The following is a 24,933-nucleotide window of genomic DNA, read 5'->3' on the forward strand; positions in this document are numbered from 1 at the left end:
CTACTTGGAAGGCCTGCACTGTTCACAAAACAACAGCATTGCACCATTTATGGTCCATTTAAATTATGAAATAAACTACCAATAAACTTGCCAGGTATTTCTAAACATCACACCCTTATGTTTTAGACATTAAGTCTTTGTTGCACTTTTGCCCAAAAAGCCAGCTGCACTAAACCCTGGTAAGATATGATTGCAAGATAAAAACATTGTAAAAAAAGAAAAAGAAAAAAAAAAAACACACACATAATGTATAAATGACTGTGTGGAACACAATTTCAGCTCAGAATAATGTAGTATTAATAAAACTGGTTTAGATTACAAATAATTGTAGAGTTTGTAGAGTTTCTGACTAACTTGTTATACTGTCTGGTCTTCACCGTTATAATGGATCAAAAAATGAGGTAATAGTTGTCTCAGATGATGGTTAAATGTCAGAAAGATTTGCTGTCTTCGGGCAGGCTGAGTGTCAATAAATTATATATAATTCACAAAACACTGAAGACTACCATAATAATATTCCTTTCAGATGTCTCTTGTAAGGTTCATTTAGTCAACGGTGTTCAAAATCCATTCATAAAAATACATTGAACAATGTTTACAAGTCTTTGTATTTTTCTAGTATATTGTTTGATTTGAAAGAAGCAGTTTTGCTGCTGAATATTTTCGTGGAAACTATGCCACATTTTTTCAGTATTCTTTGAGTAGAAATTTCAATAGAACATATGATGTATGAATTAGAAACATTTTGTAATAAAATGTTGTTACTGTCACTTTCGATCAGTTGAAAAATTAAGAAACATTATTTGTCCTTTTTAGGAAATCTTAAAATAAAAACAAAATAAATTAAACTGACCTCAAATTTCTGAACAGTAGTGTATACAGTATAATAATCAGTATTACAATTTGAGTGAGTTGTACAAAAATAATTTAAGATTTCCTTCCTTTCATTTTTTGACAGCAGCACTGGAAATACTTGTGTTAAAGCTGATGATTCATGTTATCCCAGAATGATTTTTAGATATAGAAATTGAGATCTGTATGTAAAAGCACAACAGAGCTGTTTGAGTCTATCTAAAGATCAGTACCAATGGTCGTCAAAGACAAAGCTTTCTTGAAGACTAGGCCTATACTGCCACCTAGTGAAAACACTTGTGAAAGGACACACGTTGCACAAATTAATGCACATCAGTTAAATTCCAGAAATGTGCCTCAAGTCTACAAAAAAAACAACATTCCTTCCTGTCACTTTGCTTTAATTCAGATTAACATTGTAATGCACTATTTAATAGATAAACAGTAATCAAATTGTGCTTACAGGTTAAAACAAATTGGCTTCAACTGGCAAAACTGAATGAGATAAACTTGCAAATATGAATGCTAAGCAATGATTTGATCAACATAACTATAAATTAACATTAAATACTGAGAGGTCACTAAAAACAACAAAAGTGTATAAAACATTAGCCTGAGCTCAGTAGATTATAAACAAGTTTTATATATATATTTTTTTTTTCTGAAAGAAAACATATATAACTAATAAACAACAGCCTTCTTAGTCTTCAGCATCAGCAAACTGGTCATCCACTACAGCATAAATAAAGCGGACCCATTTCACAGGTTTAATGTGGTGAATTGCTGGGCTGTAGTGTTCCTGGCTTGAGCTTGGGCCATTCTGGACGTTACAATGAAATCCCTCCCCTACGCCAGTACTCAAATCATCTCCAGGATCTGTGTCAATAATACAGCTGTTAATGTCGAGCCACATAAACTGTTGATTACAAAGTTATTTTTATGAAAAACAGATTTTAAATAACTTTATTTGGAAATGAAATTACCTAAAGGAGGCTGTTTCTGCTTTTCAGTGCGTTGTGAAATCTCCTCTAACTCCTTTTCCCAGTCCTCTTCCTGACTGGGGGGCTGTGGCTTGATGTTGTTGTTACCCATCTGAGGGAATCTTCTATATACTTTTTTTGGTCTCCGCTTGTATGGGCGCATTTTTTCTTTTTGACCCCTTTAAAGTTAAGGTCTTCAGAGGAAACTGAGATATGTTCTTCCTCCGGATGCTGTTCCTGTGTTAAATATGTAACATTAACATTCTATTCTGGTAGTGTTTGATACAATGGGGAAAATATTTATTTGATCCCCTGCTTAGTTTGTTTGCTGAAGTTTGCCCACTTGCAAAAAAAATGAAAGGTCTATCATTTTTATGGTAGGCTTATTTTAACATACTGTATAGAGACAGAATACCAAACATAAAAAAATTAGAACAACACATTATATAAAGGTTAGAAATTGTTTTGCATTTCATTAAGTGAAATAAATATTTGATCCCCAAGCATAACATGACTTTAGTACTTGGTGCAGAAACCATTGTTGGCAAGCACAGAGGTAAGATGTTTTTTGTAGTTGGTCACCAGGTTTGTACACATCTCAGGAAGGATTTTGATCCACTCCTCTTTACAGATCCTCTCTAAATCCTTAAAGTTTCTTGGCTGTCGTTTGGCAACTCAAAGTTTCTGCTCCCTCCACAGATTTTCTATAGGACTGAGGACTGGAGACTGACTAGGCCCCTCCATGACCTAAATGTGCTTCTTCTTGAGCCAAGTCAGGTCAAGTCACATTTATTTATATAGCGCTTTAAACAAAATACATTGCATCAAAGCAACTGAACAACATTCATTAGGAAAACAGTGTGTCAACAATGCAAAAGGACAGTTAAAGGCAGTTCATCATTGAATGCAGTGATGTCATCTCAGTTCAGCCACTTCTTTGTTGCCTTCGTGGTATGTTTTTCGTGTAACTGTCATCGCGAAAAATCCATCCATGACCCATCTTCCGTGTTCTGGCTGAGAGAGGGAGGTTCTCTACCAAGATTTTACAGTACATGGCCCTGTCCATTTGCCCCTCAATGCGGTGAAGTTTTGCTGTACCTTTAGCAGAAAAACAGCCTCATGTTTCCACCTGTGCTTGACTGTAGGGATGGTGTTCTTGGGGTCATAGACAGAATTTCTCTTCCTTCAAACACAGCAAGTTGAGTTAATGCCAAATAGCTCAATTTTGGTCTCATCTGAGTTTTGTATTTAATGCAATCCCGAATAATTACATCAATAGTTGTCTTGTCTCCTTCTCCTACAATCTTGTCTCTGACAACCTTTGACAGCTCTTTGGTCTTGCCCATGGTGGTGAGAGAGGTTGGAATGGAAGATAACAGGTGTCTTATGAAAGTCGTGACATTTGCCAAGTATGGTAAACCATACTCGGAATTGGTGCGCTGCATTTAACCCATCCAAGTGCACACACACAGCAGTGAGAAGTGAACACATCATGAACACACACCCAGAGCAGTGGGCAGCTATAGATCCAGCGCCCGGGGAGCAACTGGGGGTTCAGTGCCTTGCTCAAGGGCACTTCAGCCATGGGTATTGAGGGTGAAAGAGAGCTGTTAATACACTCTCTCCCACCTACAACTCCTGCCAGCACCGAAACTTGAACCCGGCAACCTTTGGGTAACTAGTCCAAGTCTCTAACCATTAGGCCACAGCTTCTTATACACATGACGAGCTGACATTAGGAGTAACTTCTTAAAGTCGCAGGACTAATCTGTTTTCCACATGGACACATACTGTAACCAAGCTGTGGGAGCCAGAACTCTTGCTGGTTGGCAGACGATCAAATACTTATTTCACTCAATGAAATGCAAATCAATCTCTAACCGTAATATAATGTTTTTTTCTGGATTTTTTTTGTCAGTATTTTGTCTTTCTGTTAAAATAAACCTACCATAACAGTGGGCAAACTTAATAAATCAACAGGGGGTCAAATATATATTTTCCCCACTCTAAATTACACTGTAAAATGCTTTTCACAAATGTAATCCTGTTTTTTTGTTTTGGTTAAAACATTAAATACAAATTTCACTGACCACTTTCCCAAATGCACTTGAGCGAGGCCTAAAATGTATTTATTTTATTTTGTATTTTTTTTGAGGGGGGGGGGGGGGTGACGTTTTCTGTATCAATCAATTCCTTAGATGGTTAATTGTCATCACCTCACCGTGTTTATATCGTTTAACGTCTTGTTAAAAATGACTTAATTTGGATAAAAAGGTAAATAGCCTATTTCCTTTTTGTGATCCAAACCAAAAATGATCCCTGTGCCAAACCACCTGGTCTCCCTTGTACTGATATTGTCTTATTCTGTTATTGTCTAATTTACGTTTGGTCATCATTAACAAACTTGTAAGATGAACAGATTTTTTAACTCACGGCGGCGCCCTCGTTCCCGTCAGAACTATTAATCAGTGATATGATGACGAATGATGATGCTGCTCTTGCCACGGCTGTTCACTCTGTACAATTTTCGCTTTAGTAAAACTTCCGCTAGTACCGAGTGAAACAATTAAGCTTACATCAGTTGAAACTGCTAAAGCAAAGCAGCGCCCTCGAATGGCCAAAGCAAACAGCACGCCATAAGGCCGAAATATGTAGGTTTTAAACGCTTTTCTTGCCATTATTTTACTTTGCGAGCCGTTGTAAAGGCTCTCGGAGAACATGAAGGCCTTGAAGCCTATGTACTCTGAACGCAGACATTTTTAAGGTTCTTTGATGAGTAGCATGACGTGTAGCATTATAGCATTTAACCAGAGCTAATATTCAAGAAGATTGAGAGACGCCAACGGAAGTAACGTGACTTGCGGATGGTTAACAGATATAAATGCAACTTATATATATATATATATATATATACATACATATATATATATATATATATATATATATATATATATATATATATATATATATAATGTTGGGTTATGTCAACCGTTATACTACGACTGTAACAATTTGTTTACAGGATCGTCTTTTTTTCGTCAGTATTGAATACAGGGTCATGTAGGCTACTGTATATACACCAAACCCTTTAAGCCATATATGGAATTTTGTATTTTTTTATTTTAAAAGATCAGTTTGATCATTTCTCATGTTCAAGTTCAGTAAATTCAGTAACACCTGACATGCAAATGTAAATGCCTATATGCACATCTTGATCAAATTTAGATGTGAAACAGAAATAAGTCCACAGTCTTAAGTATTGCTAAGGCATTTGACATTAATTTTATGCAGAAAATGAAATGCAATTTGTATACATTTTGTGCAAGTGTACGGATACCCTTTTTGGATTAAAGTGTGTGACCATTCAGCATGTTGTGCCATCATGAGCCACTGGGTTAGTCTGCTCTCTCAAAAACAAGCGAAACTAATACTGCCACATTCTCAGTGGCTCCTTCATGAATATAAAGAGAATAAGAAATAATCATATAAAATTATTACTTAAAATAAACTGAGAAACTATGAAAAAGCAATGAGTGGCACAAGTAAAAAGGTAATTTCTTTACATTATTTACAAGTTTTTATAAATGTATAAAGTGTAATAGCTCAGCAGTTATTTGTGAAAAAAGTTTACTTAAGTTAACTAATGAGTGAAAAGCTCAAATACTACTAAGGAAATAGGAGGCATTGATGTGAGAAAATATGAAATTTACAGAATCACATATACTGAATGTAGGCCTAGATCAGCACAGAATAAATCAAATGCTTTATATTGTCATCACATACATTCAATCTATTGACTGAGTAAGAGAAATGTGTAACTGTGGGTGACACTTTTAGGATGCTCTTTAAAAAAAAAAGACCATTTTAAAAATGTCTGACATAAAAAAAAAAAAAAAAAAAAAAAAAGAAACTTTCTTGCAATAGGAACACAAATGTCATAGTTCTTTTTAGTTTTAGACCTGCATTGTCTGATGTATGTTTATTTGTATTTAAATCACATTATAGAAAATTGTGAGATCGTGCATTTGAAATTATAACAATATTATTTTTAGTTTGGAAGAACAAGTGCAAGTCCCTTTAAGGCTACTAAGAACATAATTCAGGTGATGAACAGACAGGTCTTAAACTATTATGCTAAAGCCCATAAATATCCTGAAATACTACTTGTTTGGTACATTCACAATGACATTTTACATTCAGCTTCTTGAATTTTCACTTCCCTTTTGAAGCACACATACTGCATGTAATGTCAGAATAAGCATCTCACAATTACATTGCAAACACAGACTAGAGCATTGCCCTGCTCTAAAATGCATTTCTTTTACAACAGGCAGTTATCAAGTTCCAGATCGAGTTTCAATTACCTCTCCTCTATTCTTCTACTTTGTATCCTCTTACATTGTTCCCTCACTTGCCATTTATAATAGGAAGACAGTCAAAAACTCTCTCACCAAAATCATTACAAGTATACCAACAAAAGTCTGATCATACTCACCAACTTTGAATGGTACAGGCTTCAATGTCCATCAAATAGGTAAATATTCCTCTTTTTTTTATCATTCAGCCTTCCTCATCACATCCCCAGTGCAAACTCAGCAAACATACAATATCCATATGACCCAAATACACTCAAAAGAACATCCAGTGTCATATATTCACATATTAGTTGGTGCAGTTCAGTAATCATAATGACATTCCAGTGAAAAACTCCCTTGTGTTGTACAGAGCAGCAAAATGCCCTATAAAAGTGCATGAAATATTTCACCAGTATATTTTACATTTTTGTAGCAAGAGAAAGGTGCACAAAACACCAGCACATTGTAGTTATTGTGCATTCAGAGGCACAAGTCATTTGAGGTTCAGCGCTACCTCAGGGGGAGCTCTAGAGCCACTGTTAAGATTCTAAACAGCTTATGACAGGCTTTTAGATTTTGATTTCCAGAATAGACGGGTTGTGGTCCAGAATAGATAAAATGATCTTGTCCATGTATTGCCTGAGTCGGATGTTTATCTCTTCTTGTTCCTTGAGGGCTTCCATCAACTGTGGGAATCAAAACAAGTTTAGAATGGTATAGGACTGCTTAATTGGACAGGTCTCCAAAATCTGTCAGTGCATTGTAAGCTTTAAAAAAAATTAAATTTCAGATGAGGTCAGGATTAATACCAACATAACTTTAATTTCGGACTGTTCCTTACACAATGGTATTGGTGGTTTCAGAAAACATTTGTCCCATTATGCTAATGAACATTTCAGAACACATTCTATTTTATTTATCCTTTTTTGTTCCTCAGAACATTAGTAGGGTTAGGTTTTTGAAAAAAAAAAAATGGGTGAACTATTCCTTTATGCACCTCACAAAATTAATTAATTTTGTTAATATATATGGAACCAGAGGCCCTTTTCAGAGAATGTTTCAGAAAAAAAAACATGCTTCATACTATTCCATTGCATACTAGTACACATTAAAAGGTGTTTTTATTTGCCGACTTCCACTAGTATTATCCAGTTTTATCAGTAAATCATAGTCATGCACTCTTGCACTCATGCACTCACACACACTTTGTTTAAAATATCAGAACAAAGTCCTCTACTTCTCTTACCTGGTCACGAGAGGCATGATCAATCTCCATGGCCAGAGACTGCGCTTTTGTTTGTGTGGCAAACAGGTTTTTGGCCTCATGGAGGCTCAGACTGAGAAGCTGACCGTTTAGATCTTCATTCTGTTCCCTCAGTTTCTGGTTCTCCTGTGATAGGAAAGAGGGAACAGTTACAATTTACCCCCAAAAGATGATCCAGTAGTTATCCTGATTTTTCTTTTCCTCATTGTGGCCTTGTTAACTGAAACAAGAGAGTTGGTTAGCCAGCCACTGCTGGCAAAAGGAAGCAGTAAATGATTTGGTTTGAGATGATTATGCAATGCCATTAGATTAGAAAAAAAAAATATTAGATCTTCTTATAACAGGTATACATACAAGATGAAACACTACTAAATGTTTACTGCATTAGCTATAATACTTTATACCAAAAATAGTTCCAGCCCTCTAATTTGTTTGTTCAAGCCGTGCCGGTATCCGAGTGCACTCATATTTAGTATAATATACACAGAGTGATTTCACTATTTGTATCACTCCAAACTATGCCAATGGATTTTTTGCATGGGTGAGGAGTGATTTTTTTTTTAAGGCTTAAGCATCAGTGGAGTGCAGGAAATGGAAAATTAGAGTGGTATGACAACAGAAAGCTTTGAGAAACATTACTCTAATGCCGCTGTGGGCAAGAGGTGATATTGATGATAACCTGTACTTCATATAATAGCTCTTCTGTAGTATTGTGCAGTTATCCCCTTCTTTTGACAGGAACATGGAACTAAAGAAGTGTGGCTATATTAGATGTTAAGTGAGAAGGCATGTCAGCCTGGCAGATCATCTGAAAACAGACTCCTCGTGAACTAACACATTAGTGGTTAATTAAATGATATCAAGTCTCCGCGGGAATTACAGTTTACCATCAGACTCGGACAGAGTCGTGCCCGAGCAGACACAAGCTGCTGGAGGTCAAAGGGCATGTCCTTGGAAACACTCCTCTGCATATACACAGAGTAAACAAGGTTAAATAAGAAATAGATGATTAACAAAAGCGTTTATTTTGGTATCACTGTTTTCTGATGCTTTCTTTGCTTTTTTAAACAAACAGTGGAGACTATGTCTGAATTATGTTTACAATTAAGTTTACACTGTTCCAGTTATATCACATCCAATTCCAAGAGGATAAAAGGTAATAACATTCATAAAGATAGAAAAAAAATTTAGAAATAAAATTACATCTATATAGGCATAGTTTTGAGTGTAAATTGAAAATAATTAGCACTCATTCGGTTTCTCACAGATCTGACTACACAGAACTACGTAGCCTTCACCATAGGAAATACACCTGCTAAAAGATCAAGTTACCAGCTTTCCATCTCTCTCACCTGTTTTAGTCTCTTGACCTCCTGTTCCAACTCACTCTCACGTGTTCGAGTGCTGTATTCTGATAGGCTTATGGAGGATCTGCGGCCACTCCCCATTCTTTCTGCCTCCAGCTTGTATATTTGGAGGTGCTCAAGTTCTCGCCGAAGGTCCTCAATTACCTAAACATAAATGAAACCGAAAAATCTCTAAGCTACTGAACTGATAACATTACTATTTTAGATTTTGACAGTCAAGTAAATGAGTGCTGTATAGCTTTTAGGCAGAATAAAACAAAAGGTAGCTCTGGACTACATGAATAAATACATTTCAATATACTAGTGAATAGAATGTGCTTCTTAGTCTTCTCTGTTCTTGAGTAACTTCCTCTTAGTGTTTGACTTTAGGCTATCTTCAGTTGTGGTTTTTAAGTACACAATATATTTAAGCCTGAGGGCAACTAAAGCTGCTCAAGGCTCTGCCACTCTTTTCTATCTCTAAATATTTTTGGATAATTTTACTGTTGTTTCGCTGCCCATTCTGAAACGTTTTTGCCCACTGGAAACTTTAACACATAGTCTTACCTCCTGCATGGTATCTCTTTCCCTCTTAAACTCATTTCTGTTCTGTTGTAGCTTGTCCATCATCTTCTTGTACAGATCCATCTCATCCTTCAACCGCAAGCTTGTATCCTCCAGCTTATCTGTCATCCGCTGTCTCTCCTTTACATACACAAACAAAATGTTTATGCATACAGTCAATTACAGGTTTTTTATTTATCTGTACAATCACTATTGGGTCATTTTTTGTGACCCAATATTTAAAAAAATAAGTTTGATGTTAACCTTGGTCTTTGTTTGATTATTAATTTAATAATTACCCATGAATACTTCTGGCTCTATGACATTTAGAAAACAATATTTTTCACACTATACTACTTTCAGATAGCATCAAAGCCTTGGTTTGTTTCTGTTTGTTTATTACCTATGAACACTTCTGGTTCTATGGACATTTAGAAGTAGAATAAAAATATCTTACCTCATCCAGTTTCTCTGTCTGGCCTTTCAGTCTGTTCATGTTTACAGCCATCTGTCCATTTTCCTCCTCTAGCTGGTGTACTCTGCCAGTGGGAAAAATAAACTAAATACAAGCCATCCATCATACTCTTGCAATAAGCCTCCACTGCTCTATAGCTCTGAGAATCAAAAATTCTAGATGAAGATTTCTGGATGAAATATCAGGGTCCCTTCAACTGTCAGTCTTCTGTCTAACATGCTTTTGAAGGACATGCTTTATAAATAAAGTGCATTACTATAGGAAACAGTGGGACAATGGAGAGTGTAAAACCTTTAAAATAAAATTTTTTACTGCATGACAACAAAAAAAAATTATTAGTAGTATTTTTGTCGTTTTCAATTTTTTTTTCTTCTAAACATTGAAAATATACCAAGATAAACTAATTTACTTCTAATTCAAATTTGTTTTCAAAACACAGAATTTAATTTCTTTTTCTTAACCCACAGGCAAAGCATTTTTCTTTTTTTAACTTTGTTTAGTTCGATTTATGAAAAATTATCTCGTTTAAAAATGTTTGGATAATTTTCCTTTTTTTTTTTTTTTCAGTTCTGGTCTTGAGATGAGCCAACCTATTTGTGAGCAGCTCTATCTGTGTGTTTCTGTCTTTCTCCAGTCGGCTGTAGGCCTCTCTGTGTCTCCTGAGCTCCTCTTCCATCATGTCCTCGGCTCTGGTCTCCTGGTCTTTGAGCTGCTCCTCCAACTCGTGAATCCTGTTGAAGCACAGTTCTCATCATTATGAATATTTTGTCAGTCCTGCTGAGGCCCACTTTGACATTTTAGCATTTTGCAAATGCAAAACATTTGTTAGACTATTTTCATGGAAGGTTTCGCTAGTGGAAAGAATCTGCTGTTTAAAGAGACAAGTATGCAAATACATATTCACATAAACACAGTTCCAACGAAATGAACTTTGTCTGAAGAGTGGGTGGGTGGACTTTGAGTAGCGATTTACCTGTGAACTAACTGTATGTTTTCCTGTTTCAGCTTCGACTTCACATCCCCGTTCATCAGAATCTCATGTTCCAGCTCTGTCACTTTCTTGTCCAAGTAACTCACCTGTAACAAAGTTAGAATATATGCAAATATTACTATCACAACAGCTCTGAATTAGTAGTAGTTTCTGAACCAGTTTACTCTGAATGACTGTCAGCACTGAAACATAACCCTTGATCTGCACATCAGAAAAAAACCCCTTTTGCAACAACAGTGATAAATAAAGACAAATAAAATAAAAAACAGATCGTTTTTTTTTTCCAGCTATAAGCACTTTTGGCCCTGTGGAAGTTTAAATAAATATAATTTTCACACACTAACCTGTGTGTATGCAAACAATGTCAAACAGTGTACATGTATTGTTTATATTATATTTATATTTATTCATTTAGCTGACGCTTTTATCAAAGTGACAATTGCTATACATGTCAGAGGTTGCATGCCTCTGGAGCAACTAGGGGTTAAGTGTCTTGCTCAGGGACACATTGGTGTCTCACAGTGGATTCAAACAACACTACTTCCATTGTATCTTGAATTATGTACTTATGTTGATTGTGTATTGTACTGTATTTTGTGGTGAAAACACAAATGTTATACATTTAATGTTATATTTGTTGTGTTAGTTGACTCCTTTTTCATGCAAATTGTATAATATATATATTATATATATAAAACAATTAAAACACTTAAATCTATACATAAAAGCAATGGAGAGGTAGAAAAGTTTCCAAGACAGTTTGATGAAAAATTCTGAAATCTTTTATATTAATTCAAATCAACCCTTGGGACATCAGACAAAATCCAATTTTAATCAGCAGCATCATCTGGACCCATTTGACTTGCTGCATTAAGTAGCTTACATCTACGAATGTGATTTCCTGTGCGCAGGTCAGCATAAGACACTCCAAAGATAGACTGCATTGGTGATGCAGTCTTCTCAGTGCTGTGTTCAGAAAGGAAGTGAGTGTACTGTCAGGGGATTTTACCTTCTCTGTAATGTCTATTTCACAGGAGTCAATGCTGTCACTGAACAAATCCTCTGTGCTGCCGTTACTACTGCTGAGGTTACTGTTGTGGAGCAGCTGCCTGTTTGACCCAAAATACACACATAAACGATAATTTAATCTTAATACTATAATGCATCATAATAACATTACAATTGCATTATATTTTGTTTCATCCAACGCAACACCAGTTTGTTTTATGAATCCCTACCATTCAGATCCCATGCTGACAGCTATATTTTTTACGAGTAACATCCTACTTACCTCTCTGCTCAGACCTATGGATGGATTGGACGACACTGCAGCATCAATACTTGCAAACTACATTACCCACGCTGCATCACTGCAGCACACCACTCATCCATTCTATAAATCTATATTCCATGCCTGAGCATCTTTAGGAACACTGCAGTGGTGAGAGAGAGAAGGGAATGACCAGTACAGGCATTGTGAGAGCTGGTGCAGTGTCCGATCCAGTCGACCCACTCGTCTAAAAGACACAAGCGCATGCGCAGGCACGCACACTATTCTCTCGTCCCATTTGCATTAGCCTCTGAGAGCCATAATCTTGCGCCTACACAAATACACATTCACATAACTCTTCTGCAGAGTCAGGTCTTGGTTGTCGCTTTGTTTTATTGCTGTGAGTCATTCTCAATAAAGCAATGACTTCACACATGAGAATCCATTATATAAATTACACACATTGGTCTCGCTCTGTGGTTCTGTGTTCTCCCTCTCTCTAACACTCTGGTCAGCTGTGGCAGGAAACTTACTTCTTGTCACTGTGATTTAGAGTGGGAAACTGCTAAAGGGACGAGAAAGACTGCCATTCACCCACACAATTATTGCCACCCAGCATTTACACTCCCACGCAACATTTGATCAGATTCTTGCAATTACACATAAAAGGGAACTGTCTAGAGCAGTGAATCCCAACCAGGGCTATCCATACCCTAGGGGTTTCTTGAAAAGAATTTTAAACAAAGTGTGTAAGTTTTTTATTTGTATGCGGATGATACTTCCAGCACAGTGTATAGTAAGTATATATACATATGACACGTTCTCTTCTTCACAACAATGCTAAGCTCGTATATCGAAAATCATACAGCAGATACAACTGGTGTAGAAAATTCAGGAAAATAAACACAGATTGCTTGTATCAGCAGGGGGTGCAATCACTTAAGTCAACGCAAATCTTCAATAATAAAACATAACAATTTAACATAACCCCAACTATGCCACAAACCATAACATTCTAAGTCTGGAACCTCAATGAAAATCTCAATTTATATCTACAATATTAATAATGAATCATTAATTAAGTAGATTTAGACTCATGAGAGTCATATTTATGGTTACATATTTCATTTTTCAACCACAGAAAGGAAATCGCGTTCTCATTATTGCATCTGACAGATTACACACCATATTTAAATGTAAGCAAAGCAAATACTGGTCTAGAGCACATATTTAGCAAATTTCCATTGCTATGTGCTTCTATTTTATTGTAAATCTTCAGTTGAATTATCACTGGAGTATAACCTTTGCCTAAAACCATCTCAATTAGAACAGAGTTGACATTCTTTTCCCAGGCCGTCTTCAAAATGTGTTTAGTATTGCTGGCTTAATATTGATATCACAACTTCATATAACATTTATTTAACTACAGGAGGTGCTAAGCAGCATAGACTACACAAACAAACACAGAGCATAATGATATCGAGTCACCTACCTTCCAAATGCAGTGCTGGAGATCTTTCTGTTTGGGCTGGAAAAAAAAGGACAGTGAATTAGAACTTAGAAAATGTTTTTCTTTTTCAACAATTGTTCATTAACACATTATATATTTACTGTATATAGGAGGGTTGGTTTAAATATATTGTTGAACTTATATTTCACATGTTTTCATAACAACTTCAGAATTTTAGTCAAGAGGTTCAAGTGCTCTGATGTGAAGCAGATCAAAATCACCTAATTATAGACAAGATAATAATTCTCATAAAAAAAAACATGAGATTTGTGTGTCTGATGCTTTTAAAAAAAAAAAAAAAGTAATGGGATACCAAATTGTACCTTTTTCAGTAAAAAGTTCAAAAGCTTCATTCTATTTTTGAACATTTCGTTATTTGCACTTAACCCAGACTCACTCAAAAAATATATATTTGAATCTAGTGTTGGCCCTGACACAAACATCAGTTCACATACCTCCAACCTTAAAGTTCACAAAAGGTTTTTGAATAGAGTTTGTTAAATATCTCAAATATGCAACTGCTACTTGAGTAAAAGTTAAAGCAAAAAAATTTAAATTCTGTTATCGTTCAATTACCCTCATGTCATTCCAAACCTGAGTTGCTTTCTTATGTTGAACACAAGATATTTTTAAGATTGCTGGAAATCAAACTTCCATAGTATTTTTTTTCCTACTATGGAAGTCAATGGCAACCACCAACTGATTGATTACCAGTAATCTTCAAAATATCTTCTTTTATGTTCAACATAAGAAAGCAACTCATACAAGGTTTGGAACGACACAAGGGTGAGTGAATGATGACAGAATTTTCTTCTTTGGTTGAACTATCCCTTTAAGGCTGTCCACTTCAAATATTTATAATTTTCTATGGGAAAACACATACTAAAGTTTCATACACAAAACTCTCTCCTGCTCTCTCTCTCTCTCTCTCTCTCTCTCACACACACACACACACAGAGTTATTGCCGACATAGCTTTTCTAGCAGTGACAGAATGAGGTGTGAACTAATGCATTTCTTGAAGCAGCCTGCTGACAGGGCATTTAGCTTTCATTCCTCCTCTCTATCCCACAGCCCAACCTGTCTTTTTTATTTCTTTCCCTTCTATATTATGACACTCTCTTCCCCAAAATCCTTCGGTCTATTTCATCCAATTCCTATTTCATTCTCTGTTTTGAGAGGCTAAGATATGAGAATCTAATTACAAGCCCTCTCAAAAGAAAAAAAAAAATGTTAAAGTAAACTCACTGGAAATCTTGGAAATTGTCAACGATGAAGAAGAGACAAGAAAAGTATCCAAAGCCTCAGAAGGGTTTGCCTGATGTTCATGTGTTGTTTCATGTGGATGTGAGTGAGAATGATACAAAGACAGAGAGAGATGGCAAAATACAAAATGTGCAGAGTCAAATAAATGTGAGGATGTGTGTGTAGCTCACTTCCCGATGCCTAATAAAGCTCTAATGGGCTCTAAAGTGGTGGGCTGAATGATGTATGGAAAAGGAAGTGAGTCATTAACGGTGCAGAGAGACTGCAGCAAGATATCAAAGCTCCTCCACCTCAATTGTGCTCTCATACACTCACATCAACTCCTTGAGGAACACTCTGCCTCTATTACACTGTTGCTTTAATCTTGTCTATTGTAGCCCACAGGAAGACAATGTAGAACTGATCAACACTAATCCCCTAAGCGCCTCTAATGGAGATTCCAAGCCACTTAAAGGTTATTTCCCAGATGTGAGGGACAAGACAAGTCATAATCACTTAACTCTTATTTCAAAGGTTTATCTCTAACAAGTCTTCTTGAAGATGAGCTTATACCCAGTTTATGACAAAGCCCTATGGGTGAAAAAGTATTTTATAACTTTATAACTCTTTCACAACAGATGTGAACTGTAGCATTTGCAGTACCTGTTGGTTTTGAGGTTCTTCAGCCTGTTCTCCAGGTCCTTGAGAAGACTGACCCTCTTACAACACTGAGAGCAAAACCCATCCATCTGGTCACCAGCATGGCGCAGCTTCAGAGGAGTCTGACCAGCACTGGAGGAAACAGGGAGAGCGAGAGAGAGAGACAGAGACAAGGTCAAACACGTTTATGGCACATCAAATGCGCATTCTGAAATCATACAATAAATAATATAAGCAGAATGAAGAACTAAATACTATATAATAGCGAAAACTAAGGAAGCCAAAAATAAAAAGTGAGAATCTCTAGTAAGCCAAGTCTGATAAAAAAAACAGAAGCGTCATACCAATTCAAACATGCCTCAACAGTTATTTGAGCCAAGTAGATTTTTATATGCAACTTCCAGAAAAATATTTGGATAGAGAAGACTGTGGAATGGTGGTAGTAACACCATCAGTTTGAGCACTTAGAAATTAGGTACAAGAATGCAATTATTATTATATATGACCACCATCCTTTAAGGTGGTAGTAGACGGTGTACAAATATAAAGCATTTTGCATAAAACACTATTCTGGGCTAGAAAAAACAACAACATTTCACTTCACTGGAATATAATATGATTTGCAATCAGACATGCACATTAGATGACAGAACGTATTATATGAAGAAAATTATGTTGTTTAATTTAATATATACTACAAACATCGACCTGTTTAAAAAGAAATAATGGCTAATCAACATTTCTTTTCTGTTTTTTACTTTCTTAAATTAAAATAAAGAAGATAGAATGTGGTGGTTTTGGGGGACAGGTAAACAGGTTTAAAACAAGTAAACTTGATGAACAAAATAAATGCACAAATTGTTTTTTATTCTGTGCTTAAAGAAAGAAAAAGAAAATGAATAAAATATTTTTTAAGCCGCAAATCCAGCCTTTTGGGCAGTAGGGACTAAAAAGAACCGTAACACTGAATCCTGTGTGAGTGAAAAAGTTTCCCACAGTCAAATAGTTCCATCCACTAATACAATCACTAATATAAACATGCTGAAAGAAATCGTGTGTAATGAAGGCAGATATCTGGATTTCTAAACAAATCATCCTTTCATTTTAAATTAAATCCCTTTGAAAACAGGCTTTGGGGCAGTCAGATGGAAATACAGTACTATTGTGGTTACAAAAAAAAAAAAAAAAAAATTTATAAAAAAATCTTAGGAATACACACACACCTGGAGGAAACAGAAGAGCCCAGATCTGAACATCCATTAATGCGGATCTCATCATCTGGACAGGGGCTGCTAGGATTATAATCTCCATCCTCTCCTTCTCCATAGTCCTCAAACTGCTCCTCATTCAACGAGGCAGATGAACGTGTAGAATGATCAGAAGTCTCAGAGCGATTACACATCTGACCAGACCTCGAGGAACAAGACAGGATATGGAAATTTAAAAAGCTGAGTTTTTTTCACTTAATATCAATAAAATTAATTAATTAATTTGCAAATCCAAAAATTCAGCCTTATGTACACAAGAAAACAATATAAAAGCACTTACTTTTCTCCTGGGAGGCAAAGCCCAATCCCTTCCTCTTTTTCTCCAGTTCTCCCTCCATCCGATATCTCTGATGACAGAGCGCTGTCTACTGCACTGTCTCTGTCCGACTCTCTCTCCGCCCCTCTGCTTTCCTCACCCTCCTCATCCTCAAGCACTGGACTCTCTGGGCACTCCTGGATGGACATGATAATAACTAGTAGCCCGTGTTGTCCTCACTGCACTGTCAAAAGCAAAAGACATTTTAGAACAGTCACACAACACCCAACCTGTGTTACATAAGAATAGAAACAATTATGAAAATATGAATGCATGGATGTCTGACACAGATACAATCTCTGGGAGTGCATTTATCTACGATAACCACAGCCATATTTTGGTGCCTCACAAGCACACTGAATATGGATCTCAACAGTTCACTCATTTGATATGTTAGTAATATTAGTGACTGAACACAATTTAGGGTCACAACAAAGAAAATACAAAATCTAGTATTAAATATGTAAATATTCTTTGTATTCATGTTGGTTTTATACCATTTGTTCCATATAAATGTAACTAAAACTGTATGAGGTATAACCAAGTAAAAATCATTATATTACAAAAAGTTTTAAATATATTATTTATGGTTATCACAAATTATGTATTTACAAACTTATTGACCTTAATACAGTCATGTGGTTAAATCAATTTTATGTTGGCCTTGTTGTTACAATGTTTTGGACCACGTGACTTGGTATTGTTACATTTGTATATAAAAAAATTTAAGAAAAATAAAAGAATATGCCATACATAGGCTTTTTTATTCATTGTGTTAAAGTTGTATCACCCTGAAACTGAATGAAGAATAAAGAAAATAGAAGAAAGAAACGTAATATGACTTGGCATGAAAAATACAGAAGGAAATTATAAAGGAATCTTTAACATGACAGACCTACAACAAAAACAAAAGCTACACAGCTACAATGGGGCAGGCACCAATGTTCTTCCTTTGCAGAAGAATTGACAGAACCGCAAAATTGCAATCTCTAACCAATTTTTTATCAATAACGCACTGCTTCTGTGGTTCACCAAACTGGCTCTACAACTAACAGTCACTTTTGTAAGTTGCGCACACAGCAGGTGGGTGTGCATGTGAGAGAAAGAAAAAAAGAGCTCTTTAGTATTCCGTTGTGCTGAACATGAGGGAGCAGGGATACAAAATGCCAGTGTGTGGTCAGGCTGCTTAAACAGTGAGTGGTCCTACATACACACAACACAAGCAGTGAGCATACGCATACACACACACACAAAGCTTTTTTTCTCCCACCTTCTTTCTAACACACAAAAACAAACACACTCTTCTCAAATTTTGTATCATAGGACAAAATCAAATCCCAGTCAGAAAATGTATGTAATTATGCGCCCTTGTATTTGTGAATAGATCTCCTCCTCCACAGTATGATCCTTGACTGTCATAACAGCAGGGAATGAGTATGTTACCTACTGTATGTTTGAGCACCTGATTATAAATGCACACAACTCGCTGCAACTTGAAACATGACATTCAAAGCCCTGCAGGAAGCTCTTATATAAATGATGGCATCTTACATTGTAAATGCTAGAAAGTGATCTGTACATGCACACCGAATGCTTTATTATGCATGTGAGAAACACACAAAAGGCAATAGGATTCAACAGTGCAGTCAGTGCCCTGTTAAAATAATATTACATAATGGTCTCCAAAATAATTGTAACATTCAAAAAAAAAAAAAAGTCAGTTGTCAGTTGTCAGTTGCAAGGCATTATGTTATTCCTTACTCAGACAATATGCCATACATGAAACTGAAAAGGCATTGTAAGTTATTATAATCAGTATTTATGTCCCCACTGGATGCAACAAATTCCATGTTTGTAATGGTTTTTATTGTTTTTGTCTTGACAACGCACAGGATAGCTGGCCAATCAGTAGACCTCGGTTTTCAGAATGATTAGCTTTGTAAAAAACTAAACGTTTCAGAAGGCGGTTCATAGAGGAGAAACAATAATGTACAGCATGTGGAAATTAATGTGATTTTTTAACCTTAAACCACATAAACATTTCATTGCACCAAATACACAACATAATGTTCTTTTTAGCAGCATCATATGACAAACTGTGACGTAGCAATGACTTATTGTCTAGTCAAAGATGTGTGAGGCTTCCACCAGTCTACTTAGACAGATGCTTTAAGAAGTCACAAACATACCACCCACCAGCCACTATATAATACCCTAATGGGCTTCAGTAAACGGCTTCAAGACCACAGTTGGCAGCTGTTCCATGAATACAGTAAGCAAAACTAAAAGAGGCCTAACTAACCATTTGAACATGTACAATAAGCATGATCTAATTTAGACAGAAAGCAAGAGGTGCACCAATTATTAAATGACTCAAAACCAGCTGAAGTGGAAAAAAAAGAAAGAAAAAAGAAACTTGTCAATAGATTCAAACAGAATACTGGGAAGGATCAAGTAAGACAAAAGAAGAGTAAGCTTAACAATGACAAACCTCTCCTCCTCTTACATCATTCTTAGAGAAGTCTCCATTTCATGCAGGGTGAAACACTGCTCCCAAAACAACAAACTGGTTTAGTCAGGTAATTACATGAACTGCAAAAACACAAGTTAGAAAGGTAAACTCATGCAATATCACTAAGGAGAAAATATAAAAACATAATCCTTCCCCAGGGCAGAATGGGTGCAACTAAAGGCAACTACAGAATCAGTGTACATTAGGGTCTCATATACCCTTTTGGAATGTGACATCTCTTGTCCGCCCTTGAACCAAAGAGCCCACAGGCCCTGTTCTCATTTCCATCTTATTAACAGCTTATCATCATAGGCTCCATTTAACTGCTCAATGCCTAGAGAATTCATAGCAATACTCATCAGGCCTCTTTACGAACTTGAATAAAATGCAAGTTAAATGTGCATTATCTCTACCCATATAATGCATACACTCTTTAAAACAGATATAACAGATTCTGTACTCTGTACAAAACCTGACTGTTCCATTAGGCCAAAAGCAGGCTCAGGTCTTTTTGTCACATGAGGAGCGGTTACTATGCTGAGGGATTTCTACAGAATGCCCTTATTTTTCAGCTGTAAGCCCAGAAACTCTTTAGACAATACTATACGATCTATGGGAGGTAGCATGGGACTGGGACTTTCCGTGACTTTTTTTCCAAACACCCTGAAAACTGCAGTTGTTAAACCCCTTCTGAAAAAGAAAAATCTTGATAACACCATTTTGAGCAATTATAGACCAATATCAAATCCTCCTTTTATAGGCAATATAACTGAAAAGGTAGTTTTTAATCAGTTTAACAAAAACTCCAATGAATACCTGGATACTTTTCGGTTTATTTCAGTTGGTTCTGACCGCATCACAGCATGGACACAGCGCTCATTCTGATTCTGGCAAAATATCAGTGCTGGTACTACTAGATCTCAGTGCTGCATTTGACACTGTCGATCATAAAATATTTCAAGAGAGACTGGAAAACTGGGTCAGGCTTTCTGGGATGGTACAAATGGTTCAGGTCATACTTAGAAGGGAGAAGTTATTATGTGAGTATAGGAGAGCATATGTAAAGTGGACGTCCATGAAATGCGGATGCGGAGACCCACAAGTCTCAATTCTTGCACCACTCTTCTTTAGCCTGTATATGCTCCCACTAATGAGAAAGAACCAAATGCCTATCACAGCTTTGCTGATGATACCCAGATTTACGTAGCCTTATCACAAAATGACTACAGTCCCATTGACTCCCTCTGCCAGTGCATTGATGTAATTAACATTAGGAAGTGCCAAAACTTTCTTCAGTTAAACAAGGAGAAAACTGAAGTCATTGCATTTGGAAGCAAAGATGAAGTTCTCAAGGTGAATGTATAACTTGACAAATAAAAATCAAGTCAGCATACAATAATCTCAAAAACATTGAAAGAATTAGATGTTTTGTTTCCAGTCAAGACTTGGAGAAACTTGTTCATGCCTTTATCACCAGCATGGTGGACTATTGTAATGATCTCCTCACCTGCCTTCCCAAGAAGACCATTAGCCAGCTGCAGCTCATCCAGAACGCTGCTGCCATGATTCTGACTAGAACTAGAAAATCTGAGCATATCACACCAGTCCTCATGTCCTTACACTGGCTTCCAGTTATATTTAGGATTGATTTTAAAGTACTTTTACTCATTTATAAATCACTCAATGGCCTATGACCTAAATACATTACCGAGATGCTCATTGAATATAAACCTAACAGACAACCAGATTGTTAGGATTGAGTCAGTTTGAAATACCAAGGGTTCACACAAAACAAGGAGAATCTGCCTTTAGCTATTTTGCTTCCCGTAGTTGGAATCAGCTTCCAGAAGAGATCAGATGTGCTAAAACATTAGCCACATTTAAATCTAGACTCAAAACTCATCTGTTTAGCTGTGCATTTATTGAATGAGCATTGTGCGTCGTCCAAACTGCTTGCACTGTATTTTATGTATAATCATTTTCTATTTTTAAAGGTCTTAAATTCATTTTAAATCATTTTTTGAATCATCTTTGGTTTTTAAATTCCTTGTTTTAAGTGATTTTTTTTTTTTTTTTTTTACAATATTTTTTCTTTATTTTATGTAAAGCATACATGAATTACCATTGTCTACAAAATGTGCTACATAAACTTGCCTTGCCTTGCCTTGCCTAGCATGATGTCACAGCTAAACTACGTAGCTGCACTACATCTTAAAGATGATTCTTATACAAGTAATTTCTTATGTATGATTAAAATATCTATTCCACTGGGTAAAGTCAAAGTCTTTTTTATATAGACAGTTATTATATTTTTTATATGTTTAAGCGAAACTGGTCAAAGATTGTAATTAGGAAAAGAGGAAAATATTGAGACAGAATGTTCTAATGAGGATATTCAGACCACTGAATTAGGGCCTGTTCAGCTAATTGTGAAATCATTTTAGGAGATGGAGAGGATTCCCAAGAGGCATTTGCTCATTGGCACAACTGGGTGTGTAAGCAGGCGAGCTAAGATCACATTAGAATTTACTACCATGTAAAATCTAGTGTCTAATATTGCCGCACATATCTTGACCAATCTCATGGTATTTTCTTAAATACTCAAAATATGGAATCAGCACAGTTGTAGAACAGAAGTGACGCGTGTATTTCCCATTTTTATAATGATTACAGTATAATGTATCATACTGATACATATTTCTCACTCGGCTGAGGAGACAGTTTCACTCCCACACACACCCAGGAAAAGGCAAAAAGATCTGTCAAGGCCGAGCTGATGCACAGGAACCAATGAGTCACCATCCTGAGATGCACTGCAATTTTTGCAATCCAAAAAAAAAAACACAATGTGCCCAAACTATGGTTCTGTCAATAGCAAAAACTCCCTGCCAAGACCTGATTTACTTCCCAAAAGCATAATTCTCAGATTTAAACAAACAAAACAAAATGTTATATTTATAAACGTACTATTTCAGTGTACTGCTATATGTATCTGTATATATGTACGGTGTAGATTGTGCCTTGCTGCTATGCTGATTATTTATTTATTTATTATTTTCAAACATACAGCTGGTCTTTGTTTAGACTTGTTTAGGCTTGTGAAGTGCATCGAAACCTGCACTGTGCTAAAGTGGTAACTCAAGCCGAGGGGTTTTGTGTGAGAGATATCTTGATACAGAGATACAGAAAACACTTAAGGGGATTTTAAGAGTACTTTTAATATCACAGCTGTTAGAGCCAAAAAAAAAAAAAAAAAAAAAGGTTACAATTTCTCTAGGCATGTCTGATGCTGAATGTCATACATTTTGAATAAACATTGTAAAAAAAAAGGTCACAAATTGTTGTCAAAATATCAACTCACAGATTTTCAGTGATTTTTATGCAGGCTGGTGTGTGAATATTTTACACAATACATTAAGTTTGTGGAAAGTCAAGTGGGCAATTAAATTAAAGTATGCCTTGGTGCTGTTGTGTCTATATTTAGCAGACTCAAACTAACAGAGACAGCCGAGAGAAAGAAAAAGAAAGACTGTTTGCAAGGGTGAGGGACAGGTGATGTCAGCAAGATGATAGATAGGGACAGCAGGGCTGCCACACTGTCTTAAACACATTTACATACTTCCATTAACAATTTATCTTTAAAATATGAAGTTATGTATTTAAATATCCAATATTAAAGTCTGTGTAATGGTGATCTTTCTCTGAAGTCTACTATCAGCAGCAGTTTTAACAGCGTATTTACTTTATTTACAATTCTAAGGAAATTCTGTGTTTGTGGTTTCAGTTACGGACCAGATATTAAAGCAACTGACATCCATATTCAGTGACACTCAAATCATATCTAAAACACTCACCTAGAATACATTTTACATGACCTATCATGGCTAAAGCTGATCTAGTTACCCGATGAGGTGCGTTCTATGTGTTCTACAAACACGATTATTGTCAAATTACATGATTAAGAGTAAGACCTACATTTATTAGACCAGATTGTGAGATTACAGTCAGTATATTCTACAAAACTTCATAACAGTCTAGCTTCTACCAGGTTTTCATGGCATTAATATCAATCACTCTTATGAGACCTTCCACATACAGCAAGTATATGCAATAATTCCTTTTTAAAGGAATTTTTTGTTTTGCAAAAAGGACAATTAAGTGTCAAGGTCAAAAACAACCGCGATACATACTTTGACCTACATATTGATTATGTCTGCTGCTACTATAAATTACTTGTATGTTTATACACACACTTTGCCAGCTGCCCTCAATTAACAGTTAATCTTATTAACAACTGACTGCAGAACAATTAGACAGTTTAACAATGAGAGAGAGACAGATACGACAGAACGAAAAATATAGTCTAGTTAAAGACTATCTAAGATAGTTAGTGGTAGTATAGAATGTCAGACACGGGAGGAAACAAATGAAACCGTGTGAGAAGTAACAGAAATGAACAAGTAAATTAAATCCACGATTGAGCAACAAAAAGATGAAAACCTTGAAATCAGTTCCTCATATTCCTTACGCCCTCTCCTCCTGTCAAACACAATATAAAGAGCTCCTCTTACCCTGTCTCTCACAGCCGAGTGACCATGATCTCTTCGACTCCTCACAGTCCACTTCTACTATCCACTGTAGTCATCCAACTCAAGTCCAAACAGGTGAGGCCTCATCCACTGGTAAGCTTCTGTTCAAAAGTCATTAACTACTGTAATCCGCAGCCAATGTTAAAAAGAGAGAATCCTTATGCTGACTATTTTCATATGCCTACTTCTTGAATCAATCTAATAGTTTCTGAAACCTGTGCAAACACACTGCACGATTCAGTCTTGCTTGACCACACACGCTCCCTCTACACACTCACAGAAACTCTGACAGTAGTTGCTGGTTTCAGCCACTCCTACTCTCCACTTCTCTCTCTCTATGGCTGTTGTCAGGCAACCGGCTTTAGGGGAGGTCCTGTGGGTGGAGCTGAAAAAGCTGCACACTGGCTCCTGCCAAAAACATTTGCATATGCAGGTACACCTAGTTGCTGTGGCAACAGCAAGTGCGTTAGTTCGAAAGCTGAGTGTTTTAGGGACTTGAAACATCGCAAAAACTGTTTAAGTTGAACATTTTTAGATCCAGTTGGAGAAAAAATCTAAACATATGAGAAAAAACATTCAATGGATTTGTATCGTCAGAAATAACACAAAAGGGGAAGTTGGAGGACATGATATTAATTTCGACACATCACACAAAAGTACCAAACCTTCCAATCTTACTTCCTTCCTTACAAGACCAGTTTGTAATGTGTGTTTGCGCATATGATTCATTGTGATAC

The 24,933-nt window shown here is 36.2% G+C and overlaps 1 protein-coding gene and 1 long non-coding RNA gene across 4 annotated transcripts; both read right to left on the reverse strand.

The window, feature by feature from the left end:
• Positions 1 to 1,236: 1,236 nt before the first annotated feature.
• LOC113088616 (uncharacterized) lies at positions 1,237 to 4,600 on the reverse strand. The gene is made up of 3 exons (XR_003286140.1): positions 4,266 to 4,600; positions 1,836 to 2,069; positions 1,237 to 1,728 (listed from the first exon to the last, which is right to left on the reverse strand). It is a non-coding gene; the product is annotated as an uncharacterized LOC113088616 (long non-coding RNA).
• A 332-nt stretch (positions 4,601 to 4,932) lies between these two features.
• On the reverse strand, positions 4,933 to 24,493 carry LOC113098233 (rab11 family-interacting protein 4B). 3 transcript variants are annotated; one of them, XM_026263247.1, is made up of 14 exons: positions 24,179 to 24,493; positions 17,060 to 17,274; positions 16,735 to 16,923; positions 15,515 to 15,643; positions 13,590 to 13,625; positions 11,837 to 11,936; positions 10,810 to 10,913; positions 10,427 to 10,567; positions 9,819 to 9,900; positions 9,365 to 9,502; positions 8,804 to 8,962; positions 8,339 to 8,416; positions 7,434 to 7,577; positions 4,933 to 6,873 (listed from the first exon to the last, which is right to left on the reverse strand). In XM_026263247.1, exons 2-14 carry the CDS (start codon positions 17,242 to 17,244, stop codon positions 6,757 to 6,759), a joined length of 1,602 nt encoding a protein of 533 aa, XP_026119032.1. In that variant the 5' UTR covers positions 17,245 to 17,274; positions 24,179 to 24,493; the 3' UTR covers positions 4,933 to 6,756. The 3 variants fall into 3 exon arrangements, with proteins under 3 accessions (XP_026119032.1, XP_026119024.1, XP_026119040.1); XM_026263239.1 differs by having other exon boundaries at positions 17,060 to 17,279; XM_026263255.1 differs by lacking the exon at positions 8,339 to 8,416 and having other exon boundaries at positions 17,060 to 17,279; positions 24,179 to 24,492.
• Positions 24,494 to 24,933: the final 440 nt, after the last annotated feature.

Source organism: Carassius auratus, chromosome 6 (genome assembly GCF_003368295.1).
Source record: "Carassius auratus strain Wakin chromosome 6, ASM336829v1, whole genome shotgun sequence".
Classification (NCBI taxonomy): domain Eukaryota; kingdom Metazoa; phylum Chordata; class Actinopteri; order Cypriniformes; family Cyprinidae; genus Carassius; species Carassius auratus.